Source organism: Pecten maximus, chromosome 4 (assembly GCF_902652985.1).
Source record: "Pecten maximus chromosome 4, xPecMax1.1, whole genome shotgun sequence".
Classification (NCBI taxonomy): Eukaryota; Metazoa; Mollusca; class Bivalvia; order Pectinida; family Pectinidae; genus Pecten; species Pecten maximus.
The window spans coordinates 5,049,829-5,069,289 of NC_047018.1; the positions used below are offsets into that span (position 1 = coordinate 5,049,829).

The 19,461-nt window shown below is 37.2% G+C and overlaps 1 protein-coding gene across 2 annotated transcripts; it reads right to left on the reverse strand.

Moving 5' to 3' along the window:
* Window positions 1–11,061: 11,061 nt before the first annotated feature.
* LOC117325034 lies at window positions 11,062–19,413 on the reverse strand. Of its 2 annotated transcripts, none has more exons than XM_033880937.1 (4): window positions 19,323–19,413; window positions 17,639–18,923; window positions 16,709–16,860; window positions 11,062–12,721 (listed from the first exon to the last, which is right to left on the reverse strand). In XM_033880937.1, exons 2-4 carry the CDS (start codon window positions 18,840–18,842, stop codon window positions 12,467–12,469), a joined length of 1,611 nt encoding a protein of 536 aa, XP_033736828.1. In that variant the 5' UTR covers window positions 18,843–18,923; window positions 19,323–19,413; the 3' UTR covers window positions 11,062–12,466. The 2 variants fall into 2 exon arrangements, with proteins under 2 accessions (XP_033736828.1, XP_033736829.1); XM_033880938.1 differs by having other exon boundaries at window positions 17,639–18,850; window positions 19,323–19,389.
* Window positions 19,414–19,461: the final 48 nt, after the last annotated feature.

Below are 19,461 nucleotides of genomic sequence, written 5' to 3' on the forward strand. Positions count from 1 at the left end.
TCTACACACGAGATGGTGATGGCTCGATTATAGGTACATACGTAAACAGTATTGGTATCTACACACGAGATGGTGATGGCTCGATTATAGGTACATAAGTAAACAGTATTGGTATCTACACACGAGATGGTGATGGCTCGATTATAGGTACATAAGTAAACAGTATTGGTATCTACACACGAGATGGTGATGGCTCGATTATAGGTACATACGTAAACAGTATTGGTATCTACACACGAGATGGTGATGGCTCGATTATAGGTACATAAGTAAACAGTATTGGTATCTACACACGAGATGGTGATGGCTCGATTATAGGTACATAAGTAAACAGTATTGGTATCTACACACGAGATGGTGATGGCTCGATTATAGGTACATACGTAAACAGTATTGGTATCTACACACGAGATGGTGATGGCTTGATTATAGGAAGGTTGCTCTAAACGTAGACCCCAAATAAGTCACACGTGATTGTGATACGGGACGCACTGATACCTCTATAGACCCCCAATATGTCACACGTGATTGTGATACGGGACGCACTGATACCTCTATAGACCCCAAATATGTTACACGTGATTGTGATACGGGACGCACTGATACCTCTATAGACCCCAATATGTCACACGTGATTGTGATACGGGACGCGCTGATACCTCTGTAGACCCCCAATATGTTACACGTGATTGTGATACGGGACGCACTGATACCTCTATAGACCCCAATATGTCACACGTGATTGTGATACGGGACGCACTGTTACCTCTATAGACCCCCAATATGTCACACGTGATTGTGATACGGGACGCACTGATACCTCTATAGACCCCCAATATGTCACACGTGATTGTGATACGGGACGCACTGATACCTCTATAGACCCCCAATATGTCACACGTGATTGTGATACGGGACGCACTGATACCTCTATAGACCCCAATATGTCACACGTGATTGTGATACGGGACGCACTGATACCTCTATAGAACCCCAATATGTCACACGTGATTGTGATACGGGACGCACTGATACCTCTATAGACCCCAAATATGTCACACGTGATTGTGATACGGGACGCACTGATACCTCTATAGACCCCCAATATGTCACACGTGATTGTGATACGGGACGCACTGATACCTCTATAGACCCCCAATATGTCACACGTGATTGTGATACGGGACGCACTGATACCTCTAGAAACTGAAGCTGTTTGGAACATGGAATTGGTGAATTTAGAGGTACTCATAACATCTAATAATAGTTTTACAATCAGAGAAACTTTACATCAAGGAAACTTTATATCAAGGAAACTTTACATGAAGGAAACTTTACATGAAGGAAACTCTACATGAAGGAAACTTTACATCAAGGAAACTTTACATCAAGGAAACTTTATATCAGGGAAACTTTACATCAAGGAAACTTTACATCGGGGAAATTTTATATCAGGGAAACTTTATATCAGGGAAACTTTATATCAGGGAAACTTTACATCAAGGAAACTTTACACCAAGGAAACTTTACACCAGGGAAATTTTATATTGGGGAAATTTTTTATCAGAGAAACTTTATATCATGGAATCTTGACATCAGGTAAACTTTATATCCTTATATCAGGTAATACACATTTTTTGTGCTCAAAGGGAGGTAACGCCCAAAACTATACATGACCATCGTACCGAAATTTTGCCCCGATAGTACTTCAGATCATCCGAAATATTTACTAGGATTACGAGGTTTCTTACCCATGACTAGTTGTTGAATAAACATAGCGATTACATTATACAATGCAGACATTTCAATCAGAAACTCAACCAAGATTTTAAAATCAGACTATTTGCAATGTAGCATTTTATTTGCTTTGTATTTCACAAATTGGCGAAAATGCGATAGTTGCTACGCAGGCGATGAAAGCTACATAAACATATAAGTCCAAAGGAAATCAATCAGTTTGTAAATGGAGTGATGTGCAAGACTTGTTTTGTTTTTTTGTTTTTTTGTTTAAGTTTTCTTATGTTTTCTGTCCTATTAAACTGTTAATTGGTTAAGTATCACATCTTCCTATATCCATACACAGACCAATACTTACGTAATGTACATCCGCCCTCAAATTCTAACTCCGTTAACAATACCCCTACCCGGGTTGGTTCAAATTCTAACTCCGTTAACAATACCCCTACCCGGGTTGGATCAAATTCTAACTCCGTTAACAACACCCCTACCCGGGTTGGATCAAATTCTAACTCTGTTAACAATACCCCTACCCGCGTTGGATCAAATTCTAACTCCGTTAACAATACCCCTACCCGCGTTGGATAAAATTCTAACTCCGTTAACAATACCCCTACCCGGGTTGGATCAAATTCTAACTCCGTTACCAATACCCCTACCAGGGTTGGATCAAATTCTAACTCCGTTAACAATACCCCTACCAGGGTTGGTTCAAATTCTAACTCCGTTAACAATACCCCTACCCGGGTTGGATCAAATTCTAACTCCGTTAACAACACCCCTACCCGGGTTGGATCAAATTCTAACTCTGTTAACAATAGCCCTACCCGGGTTGGATCAAATTCTAACTCCGTTAACAATACCCCTACCAGGGTTGGATCAAATTCTAACTCCGTTACCAATAGCCCTACCCGGGTTGGATCAAATTCTAACTCTGTTAACAATAGCCCTACCCGGGTTGGATCAAATTCTAACTCCGTTAACAATACCCCTACCCGGGTGGGATCAAATTCTTACTCCGTTACCAATATCCCTACCCGGGTTGGATCAAATTCTAACTCTGTTAACAATATCCCTACCCGGGTTGGATCAAATTTTAACTCCATTAACAATACCCCTACCCGGGTTGGATCAAGTGTATCAACCCACACCGGAACTACAACGAAACGAAATAAAAGAAATACCCAACCTAGTTGTGGATGAGGAAACTCTTATTCTCTTAATGAAGAGCATAAGCGACCAATTAATGTCCCAAGTTCATTGGACATCACTGGATCGTGATTGTATTTGGTTATATGACAATCTTTTAGGATAGTACAAAAGACACAAAGGATATTGACACATCTCAAAACAAATAGAAAGTTAAACACAGTAGAACTAAAATGAATTGACTGCACCATATAGATGATATTGAGGGTCTAAAGATTTAACGATAGAAGGCGGCCGAAACAAAAATCGAAACAGAAAAAAAGGCCGAAATCTGGATTGGCCGGTACGAAAGACTCCTAAGTTCCTATGATCAGATTTGGTCCGTATGATTAGATTTGGTCCCTTTGATTAGATTAGGTCCCTTTGGTCAGATTTGGTCCCTTTGGTCAGATTGGGTTCCTATGATTAGATTTGGTCCCTTTGATTAGATTAGGTCCCTTTGGTCAGATTGGGTTCCTATGATCAGATTTGGTCCGTATGATTAAATTGGGTCCCTATGATCATATTTGGTTCATTTGATCAGATTAGGTCCCTTTGGTCAGATTAGGTTCTTTTATCAGATTTAGTTCCTGTGGTGTTCAGAAAAACGGAGACGCATAAAATAAGTCAACAAAAGCAAGAATACAAATATACTTTATTATTTGTATAAAACTGTCATAAAAGCATTATTGAATGGACATCTCACGGACATGTTTCAAAGTTATTTACGCTAGGATGATGAGTTTATGTGTCAGAGATGAAAGGAACGCATATGTTGGTCCAAGTTTATTGCAGGATTGATGAAATGGGGCTGCATCAGTTATTAAAGTGATGTTTCAGGGAAAAAACTTACAAGTAGAATTTAGGAGAGACATACATTGTAGGTACATATGTAGATAAGTGTTATCAAGATAGATTCCTCAGTCAAAATACCTTTAAACACTTTTCATCAAAATCGAACATTTAGATTTCCACTAATCATAAGCTAGCAAATGGCGGCCTTTTTTAAATCCAGAAATGGATTAAAGTCAAATGTACCACTTTTCAGCAATATCACATGTCCTCTAAACTTTGACCAATAAGCAGCTAGTTCCATTTCACTACCATGGCAAGTTGGCAACCAAGCTGTTCAAATATGTTGCCATTATACACCTACAAACCAAATTTCTTCAAAAATCGGACAATTCAGTAGTTCAGTATTTTGATTGCTTAATATCAATACCAATGGAGTGTGTCAAAGCACGTGCTCCTCAGGTAATCAACATATGTGGATTTAAATTAAAATCACATATTTACCCTCTGAATTTTCAGAAGCCTGTAAATTGTCGGATCACAAACAGATTTCACCAACTTAAATTTCAACAAGTCGGAAGCCTCCACTGGGTCGCCATTTTGTGTTTTTTTATTATTATTATTTCATCTTATATTGTGTTTTTTACTTTTCCATTTCATCAATTTTTATTTTCAGATGCCCAAAATGGAACAAAAGTTATGGCTCAAAATGTTACCCGATCAGAGGTTATGGCAGCCATCTTGGATGGAATAGTTGTTTGCACATCCTATAGGCCATCAGTAGTAATCTCTTCAAGTTTGTTGAAGATCCAGCTTATACTTTCGTCGGAGGAGTCGGAGGAGTCGGAGTCGGAGTCGTCGTCGTCGGAGGAGGAGGTATTATACAACTTGACCACTTCATGATATTCCATTTCATTGCTATACCACATGATAATGTTATATTAATGTCGTGACCAACACTGGAACATCTACAGACTTGTGACAAACACTGGAACATCTACAGACGTGTGACCAACACTGGAATATCTACAGACTTGTGACAAACACTGGAACATCTACAGACGTGTGACCAACACTGGAACATCTACAGACGTGTGACCAACACTGGAACATCTACAGACGTGTGACAAACAACGGAACATCTATAGACTTGTGACCAACACTGGAATATCTATAGACTTGTGACCAACACTGGAACATCTATAGACTTGTGACCAACACCGGAACATCTACAGACTTGTGACCAACACCGGAACATCTACAGACTTGTGACCAACACTGGAACATCTATAGACTTGTGACCAAATCCGGAACATCTACAGACTTGTGACCAACACCGGAACATCTACAGACTTGAGACCAATACCGGAACATCTACAGACTTGTGACCAACACTAGAACATCTATAGACTTGTGACCAACACTGGAACATCTATAGACTTGTGACCAACACCGGAACATCTACAGACTTGAGACCAATACCGGAACATCTACAGATTTGTGACCAACACTAGAACATCTATAGACTTGTGACCAACACTAGAACATCTATAGACTTGTGATAAACACTGGAACATCTATAGACTTGTGATAAACAACGGAACATCTATAGACTTGTGACCAACAACGGAACATCTACAGACTTGTGACCAACACCGGAACATCTATAGACGTGTGACCAATACCGGAACATCTACAGACGTGTGACCAACACTGGAATATCTATAGACTTGTGACAAACACTGGAACATCTACAGACTTGTGACCAACACCGGAACATCTATAGACTTGTGACCAACACCGGAACATCTATAGACTTGTGACCAACAACGGAACATCTATAGACTTGTGACCAACAACGAAACATCTATAGACTTGTGACCAACACTGGAACATCTATAGACTTGTGACCAACAACGGAACATCTATAGACTTGTGACCAACACTGGAACATCTATAGACGTGTGACCAACACTGGAACATCTATAGACTTGTGACCAACACTGGAACATATATAGACGTGTGACCAATACCGGAACATCTACCGACTTGTGACCAACAACGGAACATCTATAGACGTGTGACCAACACTGGAACATATATAGACTTGTGACCAACACTGGAACATCTATAGACTTGTGACCAACACCGGAACATCTATAGACTTGTGACCAACACTGGAACATCTATAGACTTGTGACCAACACTGGAACATCTATAGACGTGTGACTAACACTGGAACATCTATAGACTTGTGACCAACACTGGAACATCTATAGACTTGTGACCAACAACGGAACATCTATAGACTTGTGACCAACACTGGAACATATATAGACGTGTGACCAATACCGGAACATCTACAGACTTGTGACCAACACTGGAACATCTATAGACTTGTGACCAACACTGGAACATCTATAGACTTGTGACCAACACTGGAACATCTATAGACTTGTGACCAAACGGAACATCTATAGACTTGTGACCAACAACGGAACATCTACAGACTTGAGACCAATACCGGAACATCTACAGACTTGTGACCAACACTGGAACATCTATAGACTTGTGACCAACAGTGGAACATCTATAGACTTGTGACCAACACTGGAACATCTATAGACTTGTGACCAACACTGGAACATCTATAGACTTGTGACCAACACTGGAACATCTATAGACTTGTGACCAACACTGGAACATCTATAGACTTGTGACCAACACTGGAACATCTATAGACTTGTGACCAACACTGGAACATCTATAGACTTGTGACCAACACTGGAACATCTATAGACTTGTGACCAACAACGGAACATCTATAGACTTGTGACCAACACTGGAACATCTATAGACTTGTGACCAACACTGGAACATCTATAGACTTGTGACCAACACTGGAACATCTATAGACTTGTGACCAACACTGGAACATCTATAGACTTGTGACCAACATCGGAACATCTATAGACTTGTGACCAACACTGGAACATCTATAGACTTGTGACCAACACTGGAACATCTATAGACTTGTGACCAACACTGGAACATCTATAGACTTGTGACCAACACTGGAACATCTATAGACTTGTGACCAACACTGGAACATCTATAGACTTGTGACCAACACTGGAACATCTATAGACTTGTGACCAACACTGGAACATCTATAGACTTGTGACCAACACTGGAACATCTATAGACTTGTGACCAACACTGGAACATCTATAGACGTGTGACCAACACTGGAACATCTATAGACTTGTGACCAACACTGGAACATCTATAGACTTGTGACCAACACTGGAACATCTATAGACTTGTGACCAACACTGGAACATATATAGACGTGTGACCAATACCGGAACATCTATAGACTTGTGACCAACACTGGAACATCTATAGACTTGTGACCAACACTGGAACATCTATAGACTTGTGACCAACACTGAAACATCTACAGACTTGTGACCAACACTGGAACATCTACAGACTTGTGACCAACACTGGAACATCTACAGACTTGTGACCAACACTGGAACATCTATAGACTTGTGACCAACACTGGAACATCTATAGACTTGTGACCAACACGGAACATCTATAGACTTGTGACCAACACTGGAACATCTACAGACTTGTGACCAACACGGAACATCTACAGACTTGTGACCAACACTGGAACATCTATAGACTTGTGACCAACACTGGAACATCTATAGACTTGTGACCAACACTGGAACATCTATAGACTTGTGACCAACACTGGAACATCTACAGACTTGTGACCAACACTGGAACATCTATAGACTTGTGACCAACACTAGAACATCTATAGACTTGTGACAAACACTGGAACATCTATAGACTTGTGACCAACACTGGAACATCTATAGACTTGTGACCAACACTGGAACATCTATAGACTTGTGACCAACACTGGAACATCTATAGACGTGTGACCAACACCGGAACATCTACAGACGTGTGACCAACACTGGAACATCTATAGACTTGTGACCAACACTGGAACATCTATAGACTTGTGACCAACACTGGAACATCTATAGACTTGTGACCAACACTGGAACATCTATAGACTTGTGACCAACACTGGAACATCTATAGACTTGTGACCAACACCGGAACATCTATAGACTTGTGACCAACAACGGAACATCTATAGACTTGTGACCATCACTGGAACATCTATAGACTTGTGACCAACACTGGAACATCTATAGACTTGTGACCAACAACGGAACATCTATAGACTTGTGACCAACACTGGAACATCTATAGACGTGTGACCAACACTGGAACATCTATAGACTTGTGACCAACACTGGAACATCTACAGACTTGTGACCAACAACGGAACATCTATAGATTTGTGACCAACACTGGAACATCTATAGACTTGTGACCAACACTGGAACATCTATAGACTTGTGACCAACACCGGAACATCTATAGACTTGTGACCAACACTGGAACATCTATAGACTTGTGACCAACACTGGAACATATATAGACGTGTGACTAACACTGGAACATCTATAGACTTGTGACCAACACTGGAACATCTATAGAATTGTGACCAACAACGGAACATCTTGTAACCTTGTGACCAACACTGGAACATATATAGACGTGTGACCAATACCGGAACATCTACAGACTTGTGACCAACACTGGAACATCTATAGACTTGTGACCAACACTGGAACATCTATAGACTTGTGACCAACACTGGAACATCTATAGACTTGTGACCAACACATCTATAGACTTGTGACCAACAACGGAACATCTACAGACTTGAGACCAATACCGGAACATCTACAGACTTGTGACCAACACTGGAACATCTATAGACTTGTGACCAACAGTGGAACATCTATAGACTTGTGACCAACACTGGAACATCTATAGACTTGTGACCAACACTGGAACATCTATAGACTTGTGACCAACACTGGAACATCTATAGACTTGTGATAAACCCTGGAACATCTATAGACTTGTGACAAACAACGGAACATCTATAGACTTGTGACCAACAACGGAACATCTATAGACTTGTGACCAACAACGGAACATCTATAGACGTGTGACCAATACCGGAACATCTACAGACTTGTGACCAACACTGGAATATCTATAGACTTGTGACAAACACTGGAACATCTACAGACTTGTGACCAACACCGGAACATTTATAGACTTGTGACCAACACCGGAACATCTATAGACGTGTGACCAATACCGGAACATCTACAGACTTGTGACCAACACTGGAATATCTATAGACTTGTGACAAACACTGGAACATCTACAGACTTGTGACCAACACCGGAACATTTATAGACTTGTGACCAACAACGGAACATCTATAGACTTGTGACCAACAACGGAACATCTATAGACTTGTGACCAACACTGGAACATCTATAGACTTGTGACCAACACTGGAACATCTATAGACTTGTGACCAACAACGGAACATCTATAGACTTGTGACCAACACTGGAACATCTATAGACGTGTGACCAACACTGGAACATCTATAGACTTGTGACCAACACTGGAACATCTATAGACTTGTGACCAACACTGGAACATCTATAGACATGTGACCAACACTGGAACATATATAGACGTGTGACCAATACCGGAACATCTACCGACTTGTGACCAACACTGGAACATCTATAGACTTGTGACCAACACTGGAACATCTATAGACTTGTGACCAACACTGAAACATCTACAGACTTGTGACCAACACTGGAACATCTACAGACTTGTGACCAACACTGGAACATCTATAGACTTGTGACCAACATTGGAACATCTACAGACTTGTGACCAACACTGGAACATCTATAGACTTGTGACCAACAACGGAACATCTATAGACTTGTGACCAACACTGGAACATCTATAGACTTGTGACCAACACTGGAACATCTATAGACTTGTGACCAACACTGGAAGATATATAGACGTGTGACCAACACCGGAACATCTACAGACGTGTGACCAACACTGGAACATCTATAGACTTGTGACTAACACTGGAACATCTATAGACTTGTGACCAACACCGGAACATCTACAGACGTGTGACCAACACTGGAACATCTATAGACTTGTGACCAACACTGGAACATCTATAGACTTGTGACCAACACTGGAACCTCTATAGACTTGTGACCAATACTGGAACCTCTATAGACTTGTGACCAACATTGGAACATCTACAGACTTGTGACCAACACCGGAACATCTATAGACTTGTGACCAACACTGGAACATCTACAGGCGTGTGACCAATACCGGAACATCTATAGACTTGTGACCAACACTGGAACATCTACAGACTTGTGACCAACACTGGAACATCTATAGACTTGTGACCAACATCGGAACATCTATAGACTTGTGACAAACACCGGAACATCTATAGACTTGTGACAAACATGTTAGTTATTCATTTGTTGACAGAAATTACAGGACAAATGCTGCATATGTACCAGTGTGAGAAGCATTTGAAATTTCAAACTGTTTTCTCACAAAACAAAGAAGAAGAATATATATCAAAATTTAGTTTTAACTATTTTACAACTACAGGTAAATTATGCCTGATATTTTGATTTATTATACAGAAATGATAAAGCCTGTATATCAAAGAAGTTTAAAACAATAATTCAAAAAATATGCCCCAAAGATTTAGAAATTGATGAAAAATAATATAAAAATTCAAACCATGGTAAAATTTCAGAAAAATAACAAATTAACTAGAAATTGATGAAAAATGATACCCGAGGGGTCTTGGCGCCAACCACTGAACAATCTTTATAGGTTCCATGTCAGATTGATCTTCTCTCTATTTTTCCCTTCCTCATACTAATCTGTGTAAATTGAGATACATCCAGTACTTTTCAAACAAGGGAAACTTATATATGAAATTTGAGTTTTAGCTATAATGGCTGTCTGTCGACCATGTTGTTTTCAGAATGGTCCCAAATTGAAATACGACGGGCCAAGGGGAATCTACATATAAAATTTGAGAAAGATCTCTCCAGTACCTTTTGTAAAATAGAGATAACAAACTTCAATTGTCAAAATCCAAGATGGCTGCCTGTCGGCCATATCTGATGATGGTTGGCTAATAAAATTCAAACCATGGATAAAATTTCAGAAATATTACAAATAAACTATCATAAAATTGTAATTGTATCACTCCTTAACTTCTAATGATTATAAATGCTTAAGATGCTGCATACCAACACGGAAGCAGTCTACAAAACATGACGTGATTGCTATGCCATTTTCATCAGCATCATCAAATCAAATCATTGAAGATTTTGGTTGAATTACTATGATGTCATTTTGGCGCTGTGTTGAGCATCAGCAAGGCTACATGTATGTTCAGTGTATTATATCGCTCGAGAATCTATCACAGAAATGAATTGAATTTTAAGTCGTTATTCTTTCATATGAACATACAAGGAAATGGGTGAAAATAAAGCACATCATTAAAGAAAGACAAAGCACATCATAAGTAAAATTTAAATGTAAATATAGCAATTGGATTAATAGGTGTCATTCTGTTGGTATGTTACCCAGAAGGCATTGATATTGACAAGAAATGCATCATGTATATAACAAGTGTTTAACAGTTCAACATATATTACAGAATATGTCAAATTCTATCATTAAATAATAATGGGGATCTGCATTACTTTATGGTTACCTCAAACAGATCAACTCAGAATTATTCTGCTAATTCTCTACCTTCATTTGAATTAAATAAGTTTTTAAACACTCCTATGACATAATTTATTGGGTACATGTAATCTTAATCAATGATGGCTCAATGTAACTGATAATGCTGTGTTAAACTAGAACTGTCGTCCAGAGGGCCAACTCATACCCGCCCCTCCACCTTATTGAAATTTGAATAGATTTTGCAAAAGATTATTTTATCATGAATAAAAATAGCATCTCTCTTTTAGTGATAGATTTATAAAAGATATTTGATAATGGGAGAAATCAAAGCCCAACATGCCTCCTGACTACAAAATCATATCTATCGGTGCTCACAAGGGGGATACTCTTACAAATAGTACTCAAATGTAGGGCTGACAATTAATTGGAACTCTTTTTATCAGGAGATAGAATTTTATGATAACGAGTGTTTCATATCCCATCAAAAAATAAAAGTATAATTAGATTTATACTCAACATCAACATAATCTGGCAATAGATTAAGGTGGAATATGTAAAGTCATACATCAGTGCCCTTCCATTATACGGCTGAGGGAAAGAATTAGACATGATTACAATACACAATGTACATTTCATGTCAATCTGTACAATATAATCATAGAACTTCTATATCACAGAATAAGTTTCTTATAATTGCACACTCTTAAATTACATTTCTTAGGAAATAGAATTATTTTTTAATATATTTCATAATTTCCCTGCTGTCAGTTGTGAACACAGGTTTAGTAACATATTGCAGAGATGTGATTGGTTGCAAGTTCTCATTACTTCAATTGTCCATTAAATGTCATCACATCACACAAAAGAGACACATAAAGCAACAATATTGGCAGTTAAGTTTTCACCTCAGCTAAGGAAAAAAAATCTTAAGACTTTTACAGCTGTTTTCTTTATCTCAAAACAAACATGACTTTTAACAATATGTGTATAAAAATGTAAATTTAACCTATCACCGCTCCAATTCTTTTAATTGTCGGTCATGTTCTTCCTTAGTCATTAGTTCCCTCTTCAACATCAGTTTATTCCGGACCTTTGTAAGTATTTTGCCTAGTCTGTTTTCTCCGCGCCAGGTGGCTCTGTTCCAGGCTTCAGGATCACTTGAACTGAGCCCTATCCCCCAGATTCTGTCCACTGGGCTCGCCTCTACAAGGATTCGGGGATTACTGGCACAAATGATGTTCAGTAAGCCACTGTTCTGATCAAACTGCAATTATATAACACATCAACTCATGGAATACCAGGATTATATCAATGTATACAGATTATATAACACATCAACTCATGGAATACCAGGATTATATACCTGTATACAGATTATATAACACATCAACTCATGGAATACCAGGATACATGTATACAGATTATATAACACACCAACTCATGGAATACCAGGATACATGTATACAGATTATATAACACATCAAGTCATGGAATACCAGGATACATTTATACAGATTATATAACACATCAACTCATGGAATACCAGGATTATATACATGTATACAGATTATATAACACATCAAGTCATGGAATACCAGGATACATGTATACAGATTATATAACACATCAACTCATGGAATACCAGGATACATGTATAAAGACTATATAACACATCAACTCATGGAATACCTGGATTATATATATGTATACAGATTATATAACACATCTACTCATGGAATACCAGGATTATATACATGTATACAGATTATATAACACATCTACTCATGGAATACCAGGATTATATACCTGTATACAGATTATATAACACATCAACTCATGGAATACCAGGATACATGTATACAGATTATATAACACATCAACTCATGGAATACCAGGATTATATACCTGTATATAGATTATATAACACATCAACTCATGGAATACCAGGATAATATACCTGTATACAGATTATATAACACATCTACTCATGGAATACCAGGATTATATACCTGTATACAGATTATATAACACATCAACTCATGGAATACCAGGATTATATACATGTATACAGATTATATAACACATCAACTCATGGAATACCAGGATTATATACCTGTATACAGATTATATAACACATCAACTCATGGAATACCAGGATACATGTATACAGTTTATATAACACATCAACTCATGGAATACCAGGATACATGTATACAGATTATATAACACACCAACTCATGGAATACCACAATACATGTATACAGATTATATAACACACCAACTCATGGAATACAAGGATACATGTATACAGATTATATAACACATCAACTCATGGAATACCAGGATTATATACCTGTATACAGATTATATAACACATCAACTCATGGAATACCAGAATACATGTATACAGATTATATAACACATCAACTCATGGAATACCAGGATTATATATCTGTATAAAGATTATATAACACATCAACTCATGGAATACCAGGATTATATACCTGTATACAGATTATATAACACATCAACTCATGGAATACCAGGATACATGTATACAGATTATATAACACACCAACTCATGGAATACCACAATACATGTATACAGATTATATAACACACCAACTCATGGAATACAAGGATACATGTATACAGATTATATAACACATCAACTCATGGAATACCAGGATTATATACATGTATACAGATTATATAACACACCAACTCATGGAATACCAGGATTATATACCTGTATACAGATTATATAACACATCAACTCATGGAATACCAGGATACATGTATACAGATTATATAACACATCAACTCATGGAATACCAGGATTATATACATGTATACAGATTATATAACACATCAAGTCATGGAATACCAAGATACATGTATACAGATTACATAACACATCAACTCATGGAATACCAGGATACATGTATACAGATTATATAACACATCAACTCATGGAATACCAGGATTATATACATGTATACAGATTATATAACACATCAACTCATGGAATACCAGGATTATATACATGTATACAGGCTATATAACATATCAACTCATGGAATACCAGGATACATGTATACAGATAATATAACACATCAACTCATGGAATACCAGGATTATATACATGTATACAGATTATAACACATCAACTCATGGAATACCAGGATGATATAGCTCTATACAGATTATAAAACACATCAAATCATGGCATACCAGGATTATATACACGTATACAGATTATATAACACATCAACTAATGGATACCAGGATACCTGTATACAGATTATATAACACATCAACTCATTGAATACCATGATTATATACCTGTATACAGATTATATAACACATCAACTCATGGAATACCAGGATTTTATAAATGTATACAGATTATATAACATATCAACTCCTGGAATACCAGAATACATGTATACAGATTATATAACACATCGACTCATGGAATACCAGGATTATATACATGTATACAGATTATATAACATATCAACTCATGGAATACCAGGATTATATATATGTATACAGATTATATAACACATCAACTCATGGAATACCAGGATTATATACCTGTATACAGATCATATAACACATCAACTCATGGAATACCAGGATACATGTATACAGATTATATAACACACCAACTCATGGAATACCAGGATACATGTATACAGATTATATAACACATCAACTCATGGAATACCAGGATACATGTATACAGATAATATAACACATCAACTCATGGAATACCAGGATTATATACCTGTATACAGATTATATAACACATCAACTCATGGAATACCAGGATACATGTATACAGATTATATAACATATCAACTCATTGGAATACCAGGATTATATACCTGTATACAGATTATATAACACATCAACTCATGGAATACCAGGATACATGTATACAGATTATATAACACATCAACTCATGGAATACCAGGATTATATACCTGTATACAGATTATATAACACATCAAGTCATGGAATACCAGGATTATATACATGTATACAGATTATATAACACATCAACTCATGGAATACCAGGATTATATACCTGTATATAGATTATATAACACATCAACTCATGGAATACCAGGATTATATACCTGTATACAGATTATATAACACATCAACTCATGGAATACCAGGATTATATACCTGTATACAGATTACATAACACATCAACTCATGGAATACCAGGATTATATACCTGTATACAGATTACATAACACATCAACTCATGGAATACCAGGATTATATACCTGTATACAGATTATATAACACACCAACTCATGGAATACCAGGATACATGTATACAGATTATATATAACACAACAAGTTATGGAATACCTGGATACATGTATACAGATTATATAACACATCAACTCATTGAATACCAGGATTATATACCTGTATACAGATTATATAACACATCAACTCATGGAATACCAGGATACATGTATACAGATTATATAACACATCAACTCATGGAATACCAGGATACATGTATACAGATAATATAACACATCAACTCATGGAATACCAGGATTATATATCTGTATAAAGATTATATAACACATCAACTCATGGAATACCAGGATTATATACCTGTATACAGATTATATAACACACCAACTCATGGAATACCAGGATACATGTATACAGATCATATAACACATCAACTCATGGAATACCAGGATACATGTATACAGATTATATAACACATCAACTCATGGAATACCAGGATACATGTATACAGATTATATAACACACCAACTCATGGAATACCAGGATACATGTATACAGATTATATAACACATCAACTCATGGAATACCAGGATTATATACCTGTATATAGATTATATAACACATCAACTCATGGAATACCAGGATTAAATACATGTATACAGATTATATAACACACCAACTCATGGAATACCAGGATTATATACCTGTATACAGATTATATAACACATCAACTCATGGAATACCTGGATTATATACCTGTATATAGATTATATAACACATCAACTCATGGAATACCTGGATGCATGTATACAGATTTGATTTTTTTTCAAATCAACATGAGCAATGTATTGGGAAATCCCTGCTCCGAATAAAATGCAAAAGAAATCGGAAGGAAAAATTTTGGGAAACATCCTCAACATTCCTAACTAGCCAGACAGCAATTCATAATTTCTACACCAACCTTTGCTGTGCTTCCTTCCTCCACAATGGCCTCACAGTTAGCTTGCCATAAAGCCTCATCAAAGTTCTTCACCTGACGTCCAAGTTGCTTCTGCTTCCTGGGAGACCTTGTCTCCATAATCTTTCGAGCTGTCCTATAGTCTTCAAATAATGCTGAAAATAAACACAGATATCCCGTCAACTCTGGACATACCACACTCTTATAGACTTCAAATAACACTGAAAATAAACAAAGGTATCCCATCAACTCTGGACATACCACACTCTTATATCTTACTCATTATAATCTACAGGTAAATACCACACTCTTATATCTTACTCATTATGTTCTACAGGTAAATGAAATTCAAGAAATATCTATGAAGAATTTTCTCAAAAATAGCAATAACAAAACTTTAACTAGAAAAAATTCAAAATGGCCACCTGTTGGCCATCTTATATTCCAATCAATTTCAAAATGAAATATAAACAACTCAGTGCCATGATGAACCTACATAAATAATGAAATTCAAGAAATATCCAAAATTAAAAAAAAGTTTTCCCAATTTTTCTGGTATTATTTTGATTTCTTAATTCAAAGTGAAATTTTGAACTGCAATTTGATATAAAGACCCAAAACACTCTTTGTGAATTAAAAAATGCTTCTCTGAAAGACTGTAACCATATTATAAGTGACTGCAATTCTATCACCAAGCAGAGAGAGGCAAATTTATAATGTAATATTTGTATGTACATTTTAATGCCAAAAAACACCATGTGGAAATACTTGAAGTTTCTGGTCTTTCTAAAACAATGGAGATGAACTAGTTTCGACAATGCAGTCTTAATGTTCTTCCTGTGTGGCATAATGACAATACTTTTCTTAAACTATATAAGGCCTAAAAGGAGTCCTACATGAACATGACCTGTTTTTTATGGTTTGGCTACTTACTTGCTTTCCTGTGCATCATAAACTGTTCTGCACATATGTATGTTGTGGATTCCACATCAAATTCTTTTATGTGCCATTGACTGTACACAGAATCACTCTGCCAGAAAAACTCAAACATTGATTTCTTGTCATCTTTGTACCTCTCTTGAAGGACAGGATCAATTTTAAATGCCTCCTCTACCGATTCCACCTGGCCTGCTGAATCAGGCTGTTGATATCTCCTGTTATGTTTCCCCTGATGGTGCCCGACTTTAGGTCTGGCTCCTGATTCCGTTACAGGCTGATATGAATATCCTGCATGTTCCCTTCCGTGCTCATTTGTCTTGTTGCCTTTCTGTTTGTTCTGACTTTGTTGAAAGCTGTTTTGTTTGCTCATTTCCTGATCTTTGAAGCCTTGATCCCTGGCGTTCTTTAGTCGAGCATCATCTGTGGAACCTTGTAGCCTGTTGCCACTGTTGCTTTGTGTATTTACTTTGCCCTGTTTGTGATCTCTTTTTGGATCATCTTCTGTCTGGGTCTGGTTTCTTCCATTCCAATCAACCTTGGATCTAGATTTACCAAGGGAATTTGGCTGTTCATTGTTGTCATTATCCAGAAAAAGATTTTTGTCTTGTGGACTGGATCTGGCCATATGCCCAGAACTACTTGACATAACATTGGTATCTTGCTGTTGCAGGAAATTTTGTTGTTCAATATCATGAGATGAATGGTGTTGACTTGGTCCAGAATCAAAATCACTTCTTTTTGATACTTCCTGCGGTTGAATCCCGTCATGTGAATCAGGGTTGATAGGCAAATTATTTTTGCTTTCCTCAGATACAGTACTCTGTAATAGCATTTTACTCATATCTTTAAAATCTGCACTTCCTTGTTGAGTACCGTCTGTGGTGCTATTTTGCACTGTGTTTTTGTCATGTTCATTATGATCTCTTCCTTCCCCAATATGTCCTCTCTGTTTGGCTTGTGGTACTTCTCTCTGACACTCAGAATCTGATGTTAGACTAGAAGAAGACAAGACATAATTAGCTGGCCTTTCTGTTGGTACAGGTGTAGATTTGGTAGGTCCATTACTTCTGGTGGGTAGAGCTGGAAAATCATTTTCTGTATTTGGTAATCTGGGATATAGTCCTGTAGCTCCTGTTGATGTGACATCCTTGACTTTACTGCCACTGCCTCGGGAGGCTGCTGCTGCTGCGTAATTCATGGTGTTTCCTGATTTCGAAGATTTAACAGAAGTAAAATGACACCTCTTACTTTCTATCTACATGTTGTAATGACCGAATTTCTGTAAAAAGCAAATAAATTTCTGTATAATCAATTATTTTTATTTGAGAGTATACATGTAGGTTACATGTACATATGTACCTTCCTAATCAGACTGGCGGGAATTTCCCTTTACTTTACCGACCAGGCAATCATAATTCTCTACTTTTTCCCTAAAAGGTTAACACTGAAAATGTAAGTAATAACAAGAGGCTGCAGGTAAAATGAATGAAAATAACACGAAACTGCTTGAAGTCAGATAACAGGTTTTCTACTTTCGTTTTGACTTCAATTTGCATTACTGATTCGATGAGTAAAATCGCCTGTTCCTAAGCATGTCCTTAGTATTGTTAAACTTTGGTCAAATATAAATCCACGGTCACTTCAACTAAATTGGTTAACAACACATAGATATACTTACCCCGGAATCGTGAGATTAGTACATGTACTGAAGTTATAGCATTGCACAAACAAAATGCAACGGAGGCGGAAACTGTGCGTTTGTGTTAATAAAGGAATACACCCGAATTAACGATCCGCATTTACCTGTTAAAGTGTTT